Consider the following 16,679-nt stretch of genomic DNA (forward strand, 5'->3'; position numbering starts at 1 on the left):
TCTTTCAAGCAATCAAAGTATGAAATCACTTTTTTTTTTTTTTAAATGCGGCTTACCGCTCAATGATGTCACTGATGATGCAGGCAAACATTTGCAGGCCCTCTGGAAGCTGCAAAGCAACTGGAGAGAGACCGGAGAAAGAAAACAAATAGAAAAGTTACATGCTTGCATTATAGGGATGACAACATGTTATTTGATACTTTCTCAACTGTACAGCTATACATAGCTGCTGCTTCTGGTTCAGAGTGCTCCACTGACAGCAAACAGTGACATTTCATAGGATTTGTCCTCTCGCCACAGTAGTGCTCTTGGTTTATTTTAGTGGGTGACAGGTTGTTGGAAATATAGTCCAAACCAATAACCACAGGTCTGTCTCTGCAGCTCAAGGCCTGCTACTAGATCTTTTCTTTTTTTTTCCCCCACAAGGTGGGTGGATATGACTGGTTGAAGAAAAGAAAAATCACTTTTCTACAGGTTGATGCTTGAACAGGTGTTGTGATAAAACTCTTTTTAAGGCTTTTTTACTTACAAAGACTCTCATTTTTACACAGCCTGAGGTTGTTTTTTTCCCCCAGCAAAACTCAGATCCACTGTCTATGCCACAATCCTGTGTATTTGCTGTCTGCAAATATGTATATGAGTGTGAAGGCTGACATTTGTAAAGGGGAAACTTATGACACAAATGATCGGCAATTTGTTTTTGTGTTTTTAACCATTTCTTTTTCTTTTTTTAAAAAAGAGAGAAAGAAAGACTGGTGGAGTTTCATTTTTTTAACACTTTTAAGTTGAGTATTTGTTTGCACACATTAAATTTACTCCCAAATGCGAGCAAAACACTTACACTCGCGAGCACTGAAGATAAACTGAATCAGTTAATTTGCACCGATACTTCTACTGATATGCTACACCACCTGAGATGATAGGGCAACATTTACCAAAGTGCCTAGTGTCTCATTTCAATCTCTGAGCTTTTTTTTTCTCCCCTCTTCTTAAACTGCTCTCTGGCTGCAATCAGTGAAATGAAACTGTTTCATGCATATTCATTCAAAAAAAATAAGAGAAATCAGTGTTATATGAGAGATTCTTAGCCACTAGAAAGCAGACAATTTTATTAAATGTACTCTGTCATAGACAAGGAAATTTGAAGTGTTTTTTTGTTCTCTCAATAATGATGACTGGACATCATACTAGACCATAAGTCCAAAGGGGACTAAAATAAATTAGCTTAAATGAACATTTTGTGAGCTTTTAAACAAGAAATATACCAAACCTAAGAAGCAAAAGCATAAAAATCAATAAATTGTCAATTGTATCTGTTTTTGTGACACTTTTTTAATGTTAAAAAACGATGACACCAATATACAAATTCTTATCATTTCTTTTCAACAACACAACATTTATATTCAAAATATATCCCAGCCACTTGCCAGCTATATTAGAAACAGTTGTGGACTGAGATTACTGGTTACAGGGCAAATATACTTGGATTTACTTGGAAAACAAAGTAACTACAAATTGAAACTGGGATTTCTTGACAAACAGGCTGTGGTGTTTTTGCAGTACGTTTCCTACATAATTCACTAAGAATCCAATGATGTTCCAGTTACATTAATCCTATCATTTCCTCACAAAGCAAAAAAGCTAACATGCTGACATCAGCAGAAGCAAACTCAAAGAGAAACTATTTTCAGTGATTTAAAAAAAATGAGTTGAGAAGCCAACAGTTTGTCTGGATAAAGGATGCAAACATTTAATCAGTTATCAAGATGCTTGGAAACCAATTTTCTATTTGCTGACCAGCCATCAACACTTGAATATTACAGCAAAGGCTGAGTGTGATGCTGAAAGACTTGACTTGCGTATAGATATTCTAAAAATTAGGAAAAATGTGTGGCTGTGATGGTAACAAAGGATTTTTTTTTGTGTGTGTTTGTCTGTCTGAAAATTCTGAAACACAGGGGTTGGCTACAGTAGTTTGCTGTTTGGGATTATATTAGTCTACACTGTTTGTATACTAGCAATATCTCCTGTCAGTTGTTTTCTTTTTTATTTATACCTTTTGTGGAAGTTAATATTACAGACATGCAGGCACAAGACTTCAACAGTTCAGTGTGAAGTCTCTGCCACCAAGTCTGACACACTGAGCGGGTACCTGGGAACAAAGGCGTTATTTCAATCAACCGTGACATTTTCTTCCCGTCAAACTCTGTCACACCTTAGTTCAATAAATCCATCAATGTCTCAGTGGAGAATTACAACTCGAAGACCTTGAATTCAGTGTAGAAATGTTTTCAGATGACTAGCCCTGAAACCATTTCAAGACTTCGGCGCCAGTGATGGCATTAAACAATAAAAGCTGGAACAAATAAAAGACCGAGGAGGCTGAAAGTGAATAGTCATGAGATGGAGTGATAGATAAAGCAGTTCTAAGGAGAAAGAGTCAGAGAAGTTCTTGCTGATGAAAGGTTAAGGGATCACCAAGTGTCATGCAGACTGTGAGAGGCAGGTCATTACCCAGGAAAGGCCAAGTTTATTAACAGAGAAAGGTTTCAGACCACACCTCTGCCACAGCTGACAGAAACGAAGAGCTTTCTCCATCTACTCCATCAAATGAAAGGTGAGTCAGATAGAAGAGGTGTGTTAGGCTGTGTGAATGCATGTTGTTGTGTTACATAAAGATCCTGCCACTTCCCTCTTGCTCTCGTTTGGACATTCTTGACCAAATAAGAGTAACAACCCAACCATATGGCCAATATAAGCAATTAAATAAGTATATTAAAAGGCTAAATAAAAATGCAGTTCACATATACATGCCCCTCTCTTAACTTTCTCAATAGGAAAGAAAGTAAACATCTGGTTTATGCGTGAAATGTCAATCAACAATCATCTAATTTTGTATACCTATTGTTGCAACACTAATGGCTGCACAGGTAACTAAAAAGCGACACGTGGGATTATGTTAACAATCAAAAGTAGGAGGCAAACTGCGAAAGTGCTGGAAAGACCAATTTATCAGTGGATGGCAGAGAGAACGAACAAAGCCAAAGATTACATGAAGTTTTCACAACAACAGACCTGACCAGAAGGATAAAAACACACCATAGACTGGGTTTATCCCATAAAACAAAAATATATTTTGCATACATGTGATTATATTAGATGTCCCTGTGTTTCTATCTGTACAGTATAATGTTAAATTCCAAGATGAGTAGTATTAAAAATAGGAAACATAATAAAGTTTTTTCACGAGTTTTTATAACACATCTGACTTTCAATGTATTAGAAAAGTCTATATATCTATATATAGATAGATATATAGATATATAGATAGATAGATAGATAGATATACTGCTTTTATGAAAAATATATGCTCACTTCATATTGAAATAGCACTTTTACTGGTACAGTTTTACATATCTTAGATTAAGCTGAGGTATGTAAAGCTTAGATTAAGCATACAAATATTGTTGACTGATAGTTACAACATAAATTGTAATAATCTATATACATAGCAAGTGATTAATCTGGTGACTGGTTTGTGTGATCTGCCCTCTATTGGCGCTGCCATTAACGCAGTGGTCAGCAGTACTAAGAGTGTCTTCCATTGATGATTGATGATGAGGGAATGACTAACTATGTGGGTGTATGTGGGTATAAGGTTTGTCATAATTTGAGCAGCTATTCTTATATTTCACAATAAACAATTAATTTAAGTTTGTGCTACAACCCCAGCCCACAGAGAGCATCTTGTTTTTCACTTTGACTAGCTAAGCAGTGTTAATTTAGCAGATATTACCGGTTTACCATGACAACCCAAGCAGCTACATTGTAAGATGGAGTACTGTTAACCAGAACCTTGGGCACAATGGCATGGTCCTCTGCAAATGATATGGTTTCAGATTTATTAAAGCTATAATTTCTTGTACTATTGAGAGCTGTAAAGTCATTCAATTTATGTAAACTGTATTTAAAGTGCAACTCTTAAGACTGCTTATATTTTACTGCTGCTTTATTGTAGTGAGACACCACTGGAGTTGTAGTAGCAGAATGGTTTCTTTTTCTGGGAATTCACCAGATTCGTTTATACCTACAGTGTAATAGGTGTGTGAATTGTCTGAGTGTGTGAAGAGTAAATGGAAGACAGAAAGAGACATTGAATTTGAACACAATGAGCACAATTCCTCTGTGTAAGAACTCTGTGTCATCCCTTCAATAAAGGCAAAAACTCTTCAGACAAAAGGAATGGACATCTTGTACTTTTTAAGTTGGCATTTATTTTGCATTTAGTATTAAAAAAAAACATTTTTAATTGGGGAAGGAATTAAAAAAAGAACTTTTAAACAAAAAACTAATTGCAAAATAATTCTCTAGAAATTAACTTGCCTACAGTCACAAAAAATAAGTATATCACCTTGATATTGTTGTCTACTTTAAAATATCTGGGCCAAACAGTAACAAATATAAATATCTGATTTAGTCATTAATTCAACAATGATATCAACAGATCAAGTAAAAAAGAATATCTTCATCCTCCAAAGTCACTTCCAGCACAAATGGATTCATGATGGTGTTTTATATAAATGTCCAGCAGCTTTTCTATTTCCCGGTATGCCTTGAATTCAATTTAACAGGCAAAATCTCTTTATGATTATGGGCTCATCCACTGTGACAACAACGGTTCCAAGCATACCTGCAGATCCACTGATTAAATTTTGGATGTTTCTGAGACTTTTCCTCTCATCAAAACGCCCTGGACAAATTGTCAGTTATTTGAAATGTACACCACTTTTAGATGACTTCCTTACACTGAAATGATTTATTTCAAATACTTCTTTTTAAATCCCTTGTCAGATGTCAGACTCTTGGCTTGAGAGAAAATTTATATTCCTAAAAGATGAGAAAAGATGAGAAAAGGGTTAACAAAGGGTTAAACTCTTTAGACTTTTTAGTCTGAACTACTGTAATTCCTTGTTCTAATGATGACCAAAAGCTATTTGAGTGGCCTCTAATCCAAAAATGCTGCAGCTGGAGTACTAAAAGAAACTACATAGAAAGATGAATCATATTTCTGCTATTTGTTTCCAGTTTCTTTGCTTCTTCTTTAAAAACCCAGGCCAGAAAGTCTTCATTAATCCATATTATTGCATTGGAGTTTTCAGTAGTACAATAAGAGGTGACTGTTTCAGCTATCAGGCCCCACTCCTGTTGAACCAGGTCCAGTTTAGGTTTGGAAAGCAAATACCAAATCATCAAGTTAAAAATCCTCTTTTTGATTAATCTTTTGCCTAGGCCTGGTTAAGATGGCCCTGAATTGTCCTGTGCCTTTATGTTTATACCCTCAAGGCTGCAAAGAGACCTCCAAAAACCTAGCCTCAATTTTCCTCTGTTTCACTCTCAATACATTCTCACATCACTATTGCAGCTCAGTTAATGTAGTTTGTTTGCAAACTTTTGTTCAAAAGTGGGTTTTTTTTTCATAAAGTATTAAGTGTTTTTATTTGCACACAATAAAAAAAACTTAACCTTTTTATTGAGCCATAGCACAGACCACTGCTGTATAATGATGTGATTTAATTTTGCAATACGCAAGCTTGGAAAATCAAGTTAAAACTGAAGATTATACTGTGTGTAAATTGGAAGATAAAGGGTTTGAGCTTTCACTTGAGAAAGCATTATGCCAAAAAAGAAGAAGTTAGTTTAGACTTGAGAAAAAGAATTGTTCACAAAGCAAGCAATGGACATGCAAAGTTATCACAGCATATCCAAGTGTCAAGAACCGGAGTGAGAAGTATAATCTTCAAAGAGAGCCACTTAGTATAGAAGAAGCCTGGTAGGAAAACTAGTGAGAGATGTGTCTAAAGACCTCAAAAAACTCCTTAGTTCAATACTGCAGCTTCCTGTGCCTGAACAGCAGACATTAATATAAGTGACTGCGTCATGATGTTGCAACAGTGCACAAAGCGACCAATGCAGACTGTGCACTGGTGCTTTAAGGAGTTTCTGATCATTGACACCTAATAATGTGTTTTATAGTTGCCCATCTTCATAGATAAAGAAATACAAATGCTCACTATTGACTTCAATCACTACTACCCAACAACTTTCATGGAGAATGTAGAAAAAGGTGGACAGAGATGTACAAAAAGAATTTTAAAGGCTTTTTGAATTTAGGCCTCATCTCGCTTTTGCAATTGTTGGTCCTTCAGCCAGCCACGGAAAAGACAACACGTAAAACATACAAAGAGTTCAAGTTAAAACAATGCCAAATGTCTGCTGGAGTCTCTAAGCTTCTCACGCCGTTCTTGGATATCAGATTTTTTACATTTCTCTCTTTAGGTGGTGACCTATGCTCCTTTTGCTGCCCAGGCCCAGTTTTCAACCTGCTACGCTGCCCATCGCATAATTCCTGTTGGGTTAAGTGCTGTAGTCTTTCTGAAGTACTAGTTTACATACATATAATCCTTGTATCTGTGTAGGTAAATACAAATAGACATAAACACAGTACCATGAATTCCACATAAGCTGGATGTGAGGCTAACATTGTTTGTGATTATAATTCAAAAATAATTCACAACCTAATTTTAAAGTTTAGAAAATTAATGAGTGTAATGAAACAGGGATTATTAGCTTTAAGATATTATCCTATTTTGCTTGATCGTGCCTCTAACTGCAACGTGGAAGATTACTGTAGAAACTAAAAGATGGTGTTAAATGCTTCACTTAATTCTTGTAGCTCAAGCAAACATCAAAAAGAAAATGTCAAATGTACCCATTTAATTAGCTCTGGCTTTTTTACATGTTTATTTACATGAAAACTAGTATTTTACCCCATCAAAAAAATCACAACACAATGCAAAAATAATTACCAGGATCCACATACAGGAGTTAATTTATACTGAGCAATAAATCATCTGCTTCAATTCATTTCTTAACCAAAGTTAGAAAATGAACTATTCTTATTTAATTGTATAACTATAATACTTGAAACTCAACACCAAAGACATAGTTGCCTCAAGTCACCAAGTTAATATTACCTGTTATTACTTTTCTGGGTCTTTATTTTAAGTGAACAGATGATGCAATTGCAACAGCAGAAGTTAAAGTTGCTGAAAAACTAAATTGTTCACTCACCTTTGTTTTCATTGAATGTATGATGTAATTATGATAGAAGACAGCCAACAGCCAAAGTTGCTGAAGAACAAAAATGTTCTGAAAATTGCATAACAGATTAGATTTAAAAAAAAAAAAAAAAAAAAAAAAAAGGGAGGCTGGGGAACCAAAATAAAGTTTTATGGTATGATGCTCAGTTCTCAGTTTTAAAAGAACACTATGAGACCACTGCAGAGTTCAAAGGAGGACAAAGAAACAGATGGACACAAAGAGGAACAAAGAGAGATGGGGGTGATGAGGTGAGTTATGCCCTTTTCAGTTCAGAGACAGAAGCTCTGATAAAAAGAAGTCACATAACAGAAAAAGCAAAGAAAGCAGGCTGCAATAAAACAAACACTCCCCACAGGGACAAAAAAAAATTCTATCCTCTTGGCATGCCATCTGCATACTACTACCCAAGGCATGAAGGAGTAGAAAAAATACACATTTTGATATATATATTAGTGAAGGATCTTTTTTTAAGGCTGGAAGCAAATACTGACACATTATTCCTATACCGCTGCACTAGAAAAAACTGGCATCGGGAAAAGTCAGACTATACATGCAGCAATGCATGAGGGTAAAAACACAAGTCTGTATGTGAAAGCATGTAAGAGGAAAAAAGTATTGACATTTTTGACTTGCAATGTTAATCTCTAAATGTAAATTTGAATAGAGTACAATGCACACAAATCACAATTTGCATTTTCAGGAAAACAAAAATTAAAAACCTTACCACTAGATTTGTTGCTAACCTAATAAGCACTGACAGAACTGAATGTATCTGCAACTGCTGTTTATTTAAAGTTCAGACACCCGGGGAAATGCAAATAAACTAGAATGTAATTTTTTGCAAGTTGTTTAAACCATATTCTTAATAGAAACTTAAATCCCTATATTTGATCCCAGCAACACTTTTCATACAGCATACATCTTTTATTAGCATGGGCTTACAACATTACACTTTTATAACAGACTCAAGGGTAAAGATGGTCAGTAAGAAGTAAAAGCAGAGGTGTAATATAAATATTTACATGATATAAAGGTGATATCAATGACATAGCAATGCCATGTGTCATGTTCTATAGTACACGACAACGACACTAACCTAGACACATCTAAGAGCGAGAGCTGTGTTTCAGCCTCCAATAAAAACTTAGTAAAAAGGGAACTACTTCATCAGCCTCCAACAGAGCACGGTGCTTTGCAAATTACTCCATATGACAGGAAGAGCAAATGTGGATGGAGATTACAGATTTGGTTACATGATGGAAAAGCAGGGCTTTAAGCAACTGGTTAAAAAGTTCAACCAAAGCTACAAAATCACAGGCAGAAAATATTTCTCAAGTTTTATGATGTGACAATATTGTGCATTCTCCTAACGAGTTAATTACTTTAGTCATTGTGGAAGTGTTATGCAGTTATACATTTACTTAAACATGACCTAGGCTACTTTTGTTCTCATATTTGACTATGCTGCATCACCACTGTCATTTAATGGGGCCATTATGCAGCTTTCGATTTTTGTAACCTTGCACTATGGCTGCCACAGCTAGGTGGAAGACACGAGTGTACGATCATGTTTTTACTACCATTTTAATGATATCAGAAACATATAGACAGCCAAAGGGAGATAATGGAACAGTTTGAAAACTTTGCAAAAAACACTCAAAGTCTCGGCTTCTAGTTTTGATTACTTCTCCTCTTATATCAGCACTTATGTTACGATATTATCTGAGTGGCGACACCTATCGTCCAGGAGAATACCGTAGCAGCTTCCTGCGCCTTATTAGCAGGTAAAAATACAAGTGACTGTGAAACAAGGTTGGGGGGTGGTGAGCGAAGCAACCATTACAGCAGGTATACTGGCACCTTACTGCTGCTGTTGCCCTTACTGGTGCTGTTGCTGCCAGCACATTGTGGTAATTGATTCACTCTTTGAATTAGGTCTGCTTGAATAACAGGAGCTCTTTGAAAATGAAGGACAGACAATGGCTTTCATATTGTTCGCACTACTAAGTGCTGCTGGCCGCCAGCTGCGCTGACTGATAAAAAAAAATAACACTGTTCAGTATTTTTTTCCTATATCATCAGAAATATCACTGCTGCAAATTTCCTTCAAATATCTGATGTCATTTTGAGGCTTTTGCATCCACCCATAAAAGACTCAATAAGACAGTCCAACTTAGGATCATAGGCTGGATGCTCTTCCAACTTAATTTTTATAATTTACACCAATATAGCCTGAATCTGCTGCCCACACATGAGAAGCTAAATGCAGCAGCATGTATATTACATCTGAAGGCATGCGGACCTTGTGTTGATGTATTTTCTTCAGTTCCCTACACTGATGCTGATTTTAATGACAGTAACTGTGGGTGATGAAGGGAGCCTTTTTCGCTTGTCCCAAACTGGATAAACCTGTATAAATCTCACACGTTAACAACTGAAAAATAAAGTCTTCAAACTAGGTCAAAGCACAGATGCACCCAGGGACAACATTTTGAATGAAAGCATGCATGCATGGTATTTCTGTATATAAATGTTCAATGCTCTGCTTCCCACACGTTCTAAAAGCTTTCAAAACAGCAGTAAAGCAAAAGAAAATTCTTCTTTGTGGAATTGTTTTATAAACATTTAGGTAATATTAGTCATATGTTAAGCTGACAATGAAATGAAACAGACATAAAACAAACATTTTTCAGTTAAAATAAAGAAGGGCACAATGCACAGTTGCTCGTGTCAGGATATGGAACAGATATTGTTCAAGAAAAGCATCATTTCTGCTCACGCTGCCCAATAATTTGGGCTACATATTAGAACCGTTTCTCTTATGAAATCCCAGGCTGTGTAAAAGACAGCTACAGAGCCTTTACTTCCAAATAACTTCATCCAAACTCTGACCCAATTCAGCAGTTAAATCAGAAGCCTGTCGTGCATTTTAAAAGCTTATAGCACAAGCAATTTAGGCATTTGTGAATCTGGGTGAGGGCACAGCTGTACTCAGACTGAATGTGAGAATTGTAACATTGTGGAATTCAACTACAGATTCTGTTTCCATTAAAATGGAAACATGCAAAAAAAAACAAAAAACAAAAAAAACAAATAGGATGTAACAGAAACTCACCTCTCTTAGCTTTTGCTTGTCTCACTCGCCAAACTGTCTTGTGGATCTCAAAGTTGTAATTCGCAGGCAGGGCTTTGATTGCCTCCTGTAACTCAGGGTCTTGGAGGATTTCATCTGGAATTTGATTGGCTACCCGCCGTGGTCCTCGAGCTAAAAAGAGAAAGTTAAATTATCGACCTGTTAGCAATGCGGTGAACACAGTCTGAAGCATATATAATGTACCTAGGTCTGTATAGAAAGTTCACTAAAGTTATCACAAAACTAGACTTTAAGTGAAGCAATACGCCAGTTTTTGCCTTAAAAAGAAACTACAGGAGTCCGTCTCTACAGAGTATTTTTAATAAAAGTGATTCAACACAGCAGGAAACATGCCCTTCTCAAAAACTTTATTAAAAGTGTTGCTGACAGTAATTAAAAATGTGCATATCTTAAATCTGATATCATATCTTTGTCCTGTTTTCTATTACATGGAGTATTTTAATTATTTTCAAATCATTGCATTTCGAATTTATTTTAATTTTAAACAGTGCTTTAACCTCCTAGGACCTGGCGTCCACATATGTGGACATCACATTTTGGGTTATTTAGATCAAAATACTCAATTTTACTCTACAAGGGCCTTACTCCACCTACAAGGACATTATACTGCCACTGTTCTATCGAAATTTTAGACGAATACCCTTATATAGGGCTCTCATTTTTCTCAGAAACAAAAATAAGGTTAAAAAAAAAATCTGGTAATTCTTTGTTTTTACATTCATCGGGTGCCAATATGCCCAAATATCAAAGAGAAATTAAAAATGTATGCTTTGGGAGAGTTTGGGTCTTAGGAGGTTAAAGAAGTTGCATTATGTGGTCTCCTATGTTTGGAATTTTTTCAGTTTAGTTTTCTATTACTCATTGAACTTGCAGAAACACTGAAAACTGGGGAAGTTTAGAGCCAGAATTACAGTCACAATGTCCGGTATCATCCGAAAGTTTTGAGCTGCCCTTCGCCTTCTTATAGTTTCTAGGAAAGTGTGACATTGGTGCAGCAATTTGTTTAAAATGTGCAAACATTTTTTAATAAATCCCTGGAAATATTTCTAACAAGTTTGAAAGCCAATATTTGGTGTGACCAGCATTATTCTTCGACACAACCCAAACTCTTTTAGGTAAGCTTTCTTGTAATTTTGTAAGTAACCTTCAGGAATTTCTCTATTCCTCTTCTTGCAGGACATAAATAGCTCTTCTCGGATGTTGACTGCCTTTTCTTCAGTTCTCTTTCAAGATGATCTTACGGCGCTTCAATAATGTTGAGGTCCGGGCTCTGGGGAGACCAATCCACCTCAGTCTTAAGAATGGCTTCTTGACAACCACACTTCCACTAATTCCATTTCTGAGGAGGATCTTCGGTGAAGATGGATCAACTGAAAGGCCAGATGTTTCCGATCCTGTGTTTCTGGATTTTTTTTTCCTGCTTCTTAAAGACTTGCAGATACTGTTCTTCTATTGTAGATCGTTTTTTAGGCTACATCTTCATTTTGTCCTCCACTTCCTCAGATTCATTTGAGCACACACTGTACTCCATGATGAGATCAAAGTCTTCAGCTAATCGTGCTTTTGGAACCACCTTGTTAATGCGAAAATATTATTTCATTTGTTTCGTGGTATATTTGACTTTTTGTTGTAGATTTAACTAAAGAAATGGGAACAAATGTGTTTTGCGACAGGCTGCTAATAGCAAAGGCCCTAATAACAGAATTTAAAATATCTGTTATGTATAGACACAACACTGGCTCATCTCTTGAGTTTGGTGACCTTATCATGCTTGAATGATTCCAAGGTCTGTGTTAAGTGGCTAAACAAAAGAGAGAGAAAAACATTCCTCTGAAAATGGACAGAAACAATGAATAAGCGAACAATGTCCTAAACAAAAACTTTGAAAGACCTTCAAAAAAAAAAAAAACCTGGAGAACTATTGCTCAAGTCCACTTTAAAAAATTACAAAAAAATATGTCTCCCTTACAGCAAAAACATAAAGAAATGATCACTGGCTCAAGACATACCACATTACCATATAATTATTCAACTTTGACACTGGCTATTACTTGTCCTTATACTAAAGAACACTTTATTTTCCTACATTTTTAACAATAGATTTGACATTGAGTTAGAAATGTGACATATTTTAAAAAAAAAAAAAAAATGCAAAAACCTTTTGCTTTAAAGTGACGAATTAGCTTTTTTTATTCATTCTGTAGGAACATTTTCCTGAGATGCAATAGGCCAACTTATCTTCTTGAAGATAAAGGTCACAGCAAATCAATACAAAGCTACTCTGAGTGATCACCTTAGTGCTGGGATGAAACAGCTCTAAAATTTGTGCAGTCATGCATCAACTTTTCATTTAAATCTGTCCCTTCAAGAAGAGGCAATTTCTTCTTGGCAAGATGAGTGACAAAACGTTTAAGGAAACACAACTTGATAACATCTAACCAAGTCAAGAACACTCTGAAAGAAGTAGGCGTACCATTGTCAAGGCCTACAAACACAAGGTGTAAACCGCTGGTTACAATAAAGAACAGGGAGGCCAGATTAGACTTTTCCAGAAAACATCTAAAAGAGCCTTTACAATTCTGAAAATAATAAGTTGTTCAAATGAAACCAAGACAAACTTATACCAGAATGATGAAAAAAGAAAAATATAAAGAAGAGAAACTGTTTGGATGAGGATGAATTTTGAAGTGTATACTCCCTGCTCAGTATTAGCCAAATGGTATTGTGACATTTGTGCTTCAGTCACAGAAAAAAATTATGAGGGCCGGATTTACAGTAGTTCCACTTTCCAGCTGGAAGAACATATTGAGTGGATTGGAGTAACTATTGTCAATGTGACAGGCATTTCATTTAACTGAAGCAGTCCTTCACACCCTTTTGTTTACCTCGTGACACTTTCCATTGAGGACAGAGGAAAGTGAACAGTACCTAGGAGACATGAAGAATGGTAGTCGAGTTTTCTGGCCTATTCATTCGCAACCATGATCTAAATACGTCCAGCTGGCAGTACGACCAAACATAGCGGGTGCTGGAAGTTCAGCTTGTGTTGGACAAAGGCGAGGACATCCAAAAACGTGCTTGCATATTTCTTTCCTTATTTAAGAGACCTTTCACTCGTCACACAAGTGCGACCAGTACAGCTGACCCGAACATTTAACTATCTACATCTATTTCTAAGGGTAAAATCGAATACCGTGCGGTCTAAGGAGCTTGGAAGGAAAAGCGTCTTGACTTCTTTAAGTTCCTTGAAGACGTTTCACCTCTCATCCTGAAGGTGAAACGTCTTAAAGAAGTCCAAAATCCTTAGACTACGATGACCTGGATGACTGAGAACCTTCGCAAACCGATACCGTGTGCAGCACCTATAAACCCAACGCAGTACAAGGCATCAGAGAAATTTCTATATCTGAAATGTTTCTCTGCAGACACTCCGCAGCGATCTCAGGAAGTCACATCGACGAGCGTGAACGTGGATGGGATGCTTAGTGTTAATATACAAAATGCTTTACCACGTAAATGTATAATGAACACCTCTTTTATCTACTTAACGTCATACAAGCTGGACGCGCTACTCACTTTCTTGTTTGTACTATAGCCATATCTGTTTTCGTTGCGGAAACCGGATGTCTACAAAACACTCATACGAAACAGAATTTCTTCTATATTAATTAATTCCCAGACAAAATTAATATTACCTTGGGGCTTTTTGGCAGGAACAAGTTGCACTTCACTCGAGGGCGCTGCCATCTTTCTTTTCCTCCAAAACACACACACACGTGTGAGGAACAGAAAGGCGAAACCAATCGATCACAGAGAACAGTGAAGAGAAGCGGAGCACCGATGCAACCGATTTAGCTGATCGGGACAAGAAGACAGGGTGACCAGACTTAATTGACCTGAAAACTTGGGTATAAAACTTTTCTATACTGCAGGTTAAACAGTAATAGCAAAGAGCAAGAGCCAATACTCTTAGTGGGAATAAAATCTAATGAAATAGAACTAATTTTATGGTCTATAACCTATTTAATAATAATAATAATAATAATAATAATAATAATAATAATAATAATAATAACACAATAGAAGAAAATATACAATAGAAAATATAAATAGATCATATAGATATAATATAAATAAATAGAAAATAAATACAAGGCACAAAAAAATACTCAAAAAAAATCGTTTAAACAATTATTTCAATATCTCAGCTCCAAACTGCTTTAAACTGACATTTAAAATTAAATAAAACCACGCATATGATTATAATCTGTGAGTACTTCGTGCACGTGTGTGTATATGTGTGTGTGTGTGTGAGAGAGAGAGTGAGGGGGGGGGGGGGGGGGGATCGGTCTGTTATCTATAATATATACAGTTGGGTGGATGAATTTCTTTAGCAAATGAGTTTCTTTTATAGCATATCGCCTGGTTTTCCTGACATTTTGTATGCTGATTAAGATTATTGTCGGTGATTGAAGTTTTTGTTGTTGTTGTTGTTTTTTCTCTCCTTATGTCATTTCATATGTTTTACAAAGCCCGCTGGTGTCAGGGAGCAGTGTGTCTGACAGGGGCAGAGGCACTGAGAGCGATGGAGCAGTGTGCTGCCCGGTGGAGGGAGGCTGAGGCGGTAACATACTTCTCCCTCCTTGAGCGCATCAGCAAGCCCTGAACCATAGGTAGAAAGCAGAGAGAAAGAGAGAGGGAGAGAGAGATATTCACAGACAAGATCACATAAATGTAATAATTACGAGGGGAGAGCGGAAAAGTAGGGGATTTTAAGAAAAGCGACGCCATCAAAGTCTACATTATTAAGGAGGATTTGAAGAGTCTACGTTTATAGGCTAATCCGACATCAGAGGCGAAATGTGAATCCAAATAACTTATGTTAATTAGAGATTTTAAATATGGTGAGATTTGAACGGCACCGAAGCACCGAGAGAAGAATTTGAGATTGGCCACTTGAATTGAAATATCTGTGGGGTTTTTTTAATCGGAGTCTTCCTGTGATCACCGTCGACTTGCCCCCCAGAACTGATTTGAAGCTTGCACGGTGATTCGGGTTTGAAAGGAGTTGGCTGTAAGGGGCTGTGTCGGACTGTACTGAGCGTTTGCGGTCATCACTCACATTGGAGTTAACATTATTTCGGACAGAGGAGGGACGCTTTTAGTTGGTCTGCTTTCCCGGTGATTTCTGCCTCATTTCCAGATCTGCCAGACTTTATGAAAAAGAAAACTGTTGTTTGTTAATATTTATCAATCCCGCGGCAGCCATCCTGCAACTACAACTCAATACAGTGGATCGCAAGAAAATCCAGAGGAGTGACAGCTAACACTCGCACGACGAGCCACGAAAGCTGTGGATCAACTTCAAAACTAAAAGGCACAAGTTCCAAGTCTGGAATATAAGAATAGATGATTCTCAGAGGACATAAGACGAAAAACACCTAGGCCTGCAAATATGTTCAAAAGGGGTGAGTAAGTCTCAACTTTTGCCCCCCAAAATTAAGTCGTATTTTAACCACGACGAAGTCTGCTTCGTCGTAATGCCCCACGGTACGTGGATCTACAGCGTGCACTTTTTAGCGTTATGAAACAGATGTTTAAATATGACACAATCATAATGCACCACACTGCCCCGCAGATGTATTATTACAGCCGATGCGCCATTCTAAGCGCATCTTTAATTTGCAAAACACGCACTGAAGGTTTCTGGCAATGAAATATTCATCTGTGTAAGGATACACGGGGACGAGTGTGTGATATTAATACAGCTGATGCCGCACTGCAGTTTATGAGTTGTACCCGGGTCACAGGGCTATCTCTCCGAGCACTTCCCTCGGATGAAGGATTATTATTTTGCTCTGTGTCAGTACATTTAGATGTGATGGATCAAATCGTAGTTCACAAGGTTATTCTCCGCTGGCTACACACTATATGAGCACTCAAGACCTTTGGCACTTAATATAAAAAGGAAGAGCTCCTGAAACTTTTAATATCGAGATCCCCCCGGTAGATAGCTATCGTGCACTCTTGCTTTGTCCCTATCTTTGCTCCGAGGAATGGTTTCTTTCATTCAATGCTTCAACTGACCAATCAGCTGTATAGCTGTCTGTACTAGATGTGTAACAGTAGGGAGACTAAAACCTCTAATGAGAATGGATTAGAGCACTATGCTCCCACTGTGCTTTTATTGAGGGAGTGGAATAATAGTGAAATTAAACTGTTTCTCATTTTGCTGTGGCCCCTGGAGACCCTTTAGGGACCCCTGGAGACCTCTAGTCTCCACTTTTCCAGTCACTGCATTAGGATTTACTTTTCTCTGACTTTGCCATGGCATACAGCAAATGGCTCGTGTTGTATTTTTAGC

The 16,679-nt window shown here is 37.0% G+C and overlaps 2 protein-coding genes across 2 annotated transcripts in view; one reads left to right on the plus strand and one right to left on the minus strand.

Moving 5' to 3' along the window:
- dph1 (diphthamide biosynthesis 1) overlaps positions 1-14,118 on the minus strand; it is a 68,366-nt gene extending 54,248 nt beyond the window's left edge. The window contains exons 1-3 of the mRNA XM_006801556.3: positions 14,011-14,118; positions 10,277-10,426; positions 57-120 (exon numbers count right to left, since the gene is read on the minus strand). Of these exons, the coding sequence (XP_006801619.1) occupies positions 57-120; positions 10,277-10,426; positions 14,011-14,062 (266 nt within the window). The 5' untranslated portion in view covers positions 14,063-14,118. The remainder of the gene's footprint in view (positions 1-56; positions 121-10,276; positions 10,427-14,010) is intronic.
- An 824-nt stretch (positions 14,119-14,942) lies between these two features.
- rtn4rl1b (reticulon 4 receptor-like 1b) overlaps positions 14,943-16,679 on the plus strand; it is a 146,209-nt gene continuing 144,472 nt past the window's right edge. Inside the window, exon 1 of the mRNA XM_006801555.3 lies at positions 14,943-15,783. Within this exon, the coding sequence (XP_006801618.2) occupies positions 15,771-15,783 (13 nt within the window). The 5' untranslated portion in view covers positions 14,943-15,770. The remainder of the gene's footprint in view (positions 15,784-16,679) is intronic.

Source organism: Neolamprologus brichardi, chromosome 14 (assembly GCF_056152115.1).
Source record: "Neolamprologus brichardi isolate AB-2024 chromosome 14, ASM5615211v1, whole genome shotgun sequence".
Classification (NCBI taxonomy): Eukaryota; Metazoa; Chordata; class Actinopteri; order Cichliformes; family Cichlidae; genus Neolamprologus; species Neolamprologus brichardi.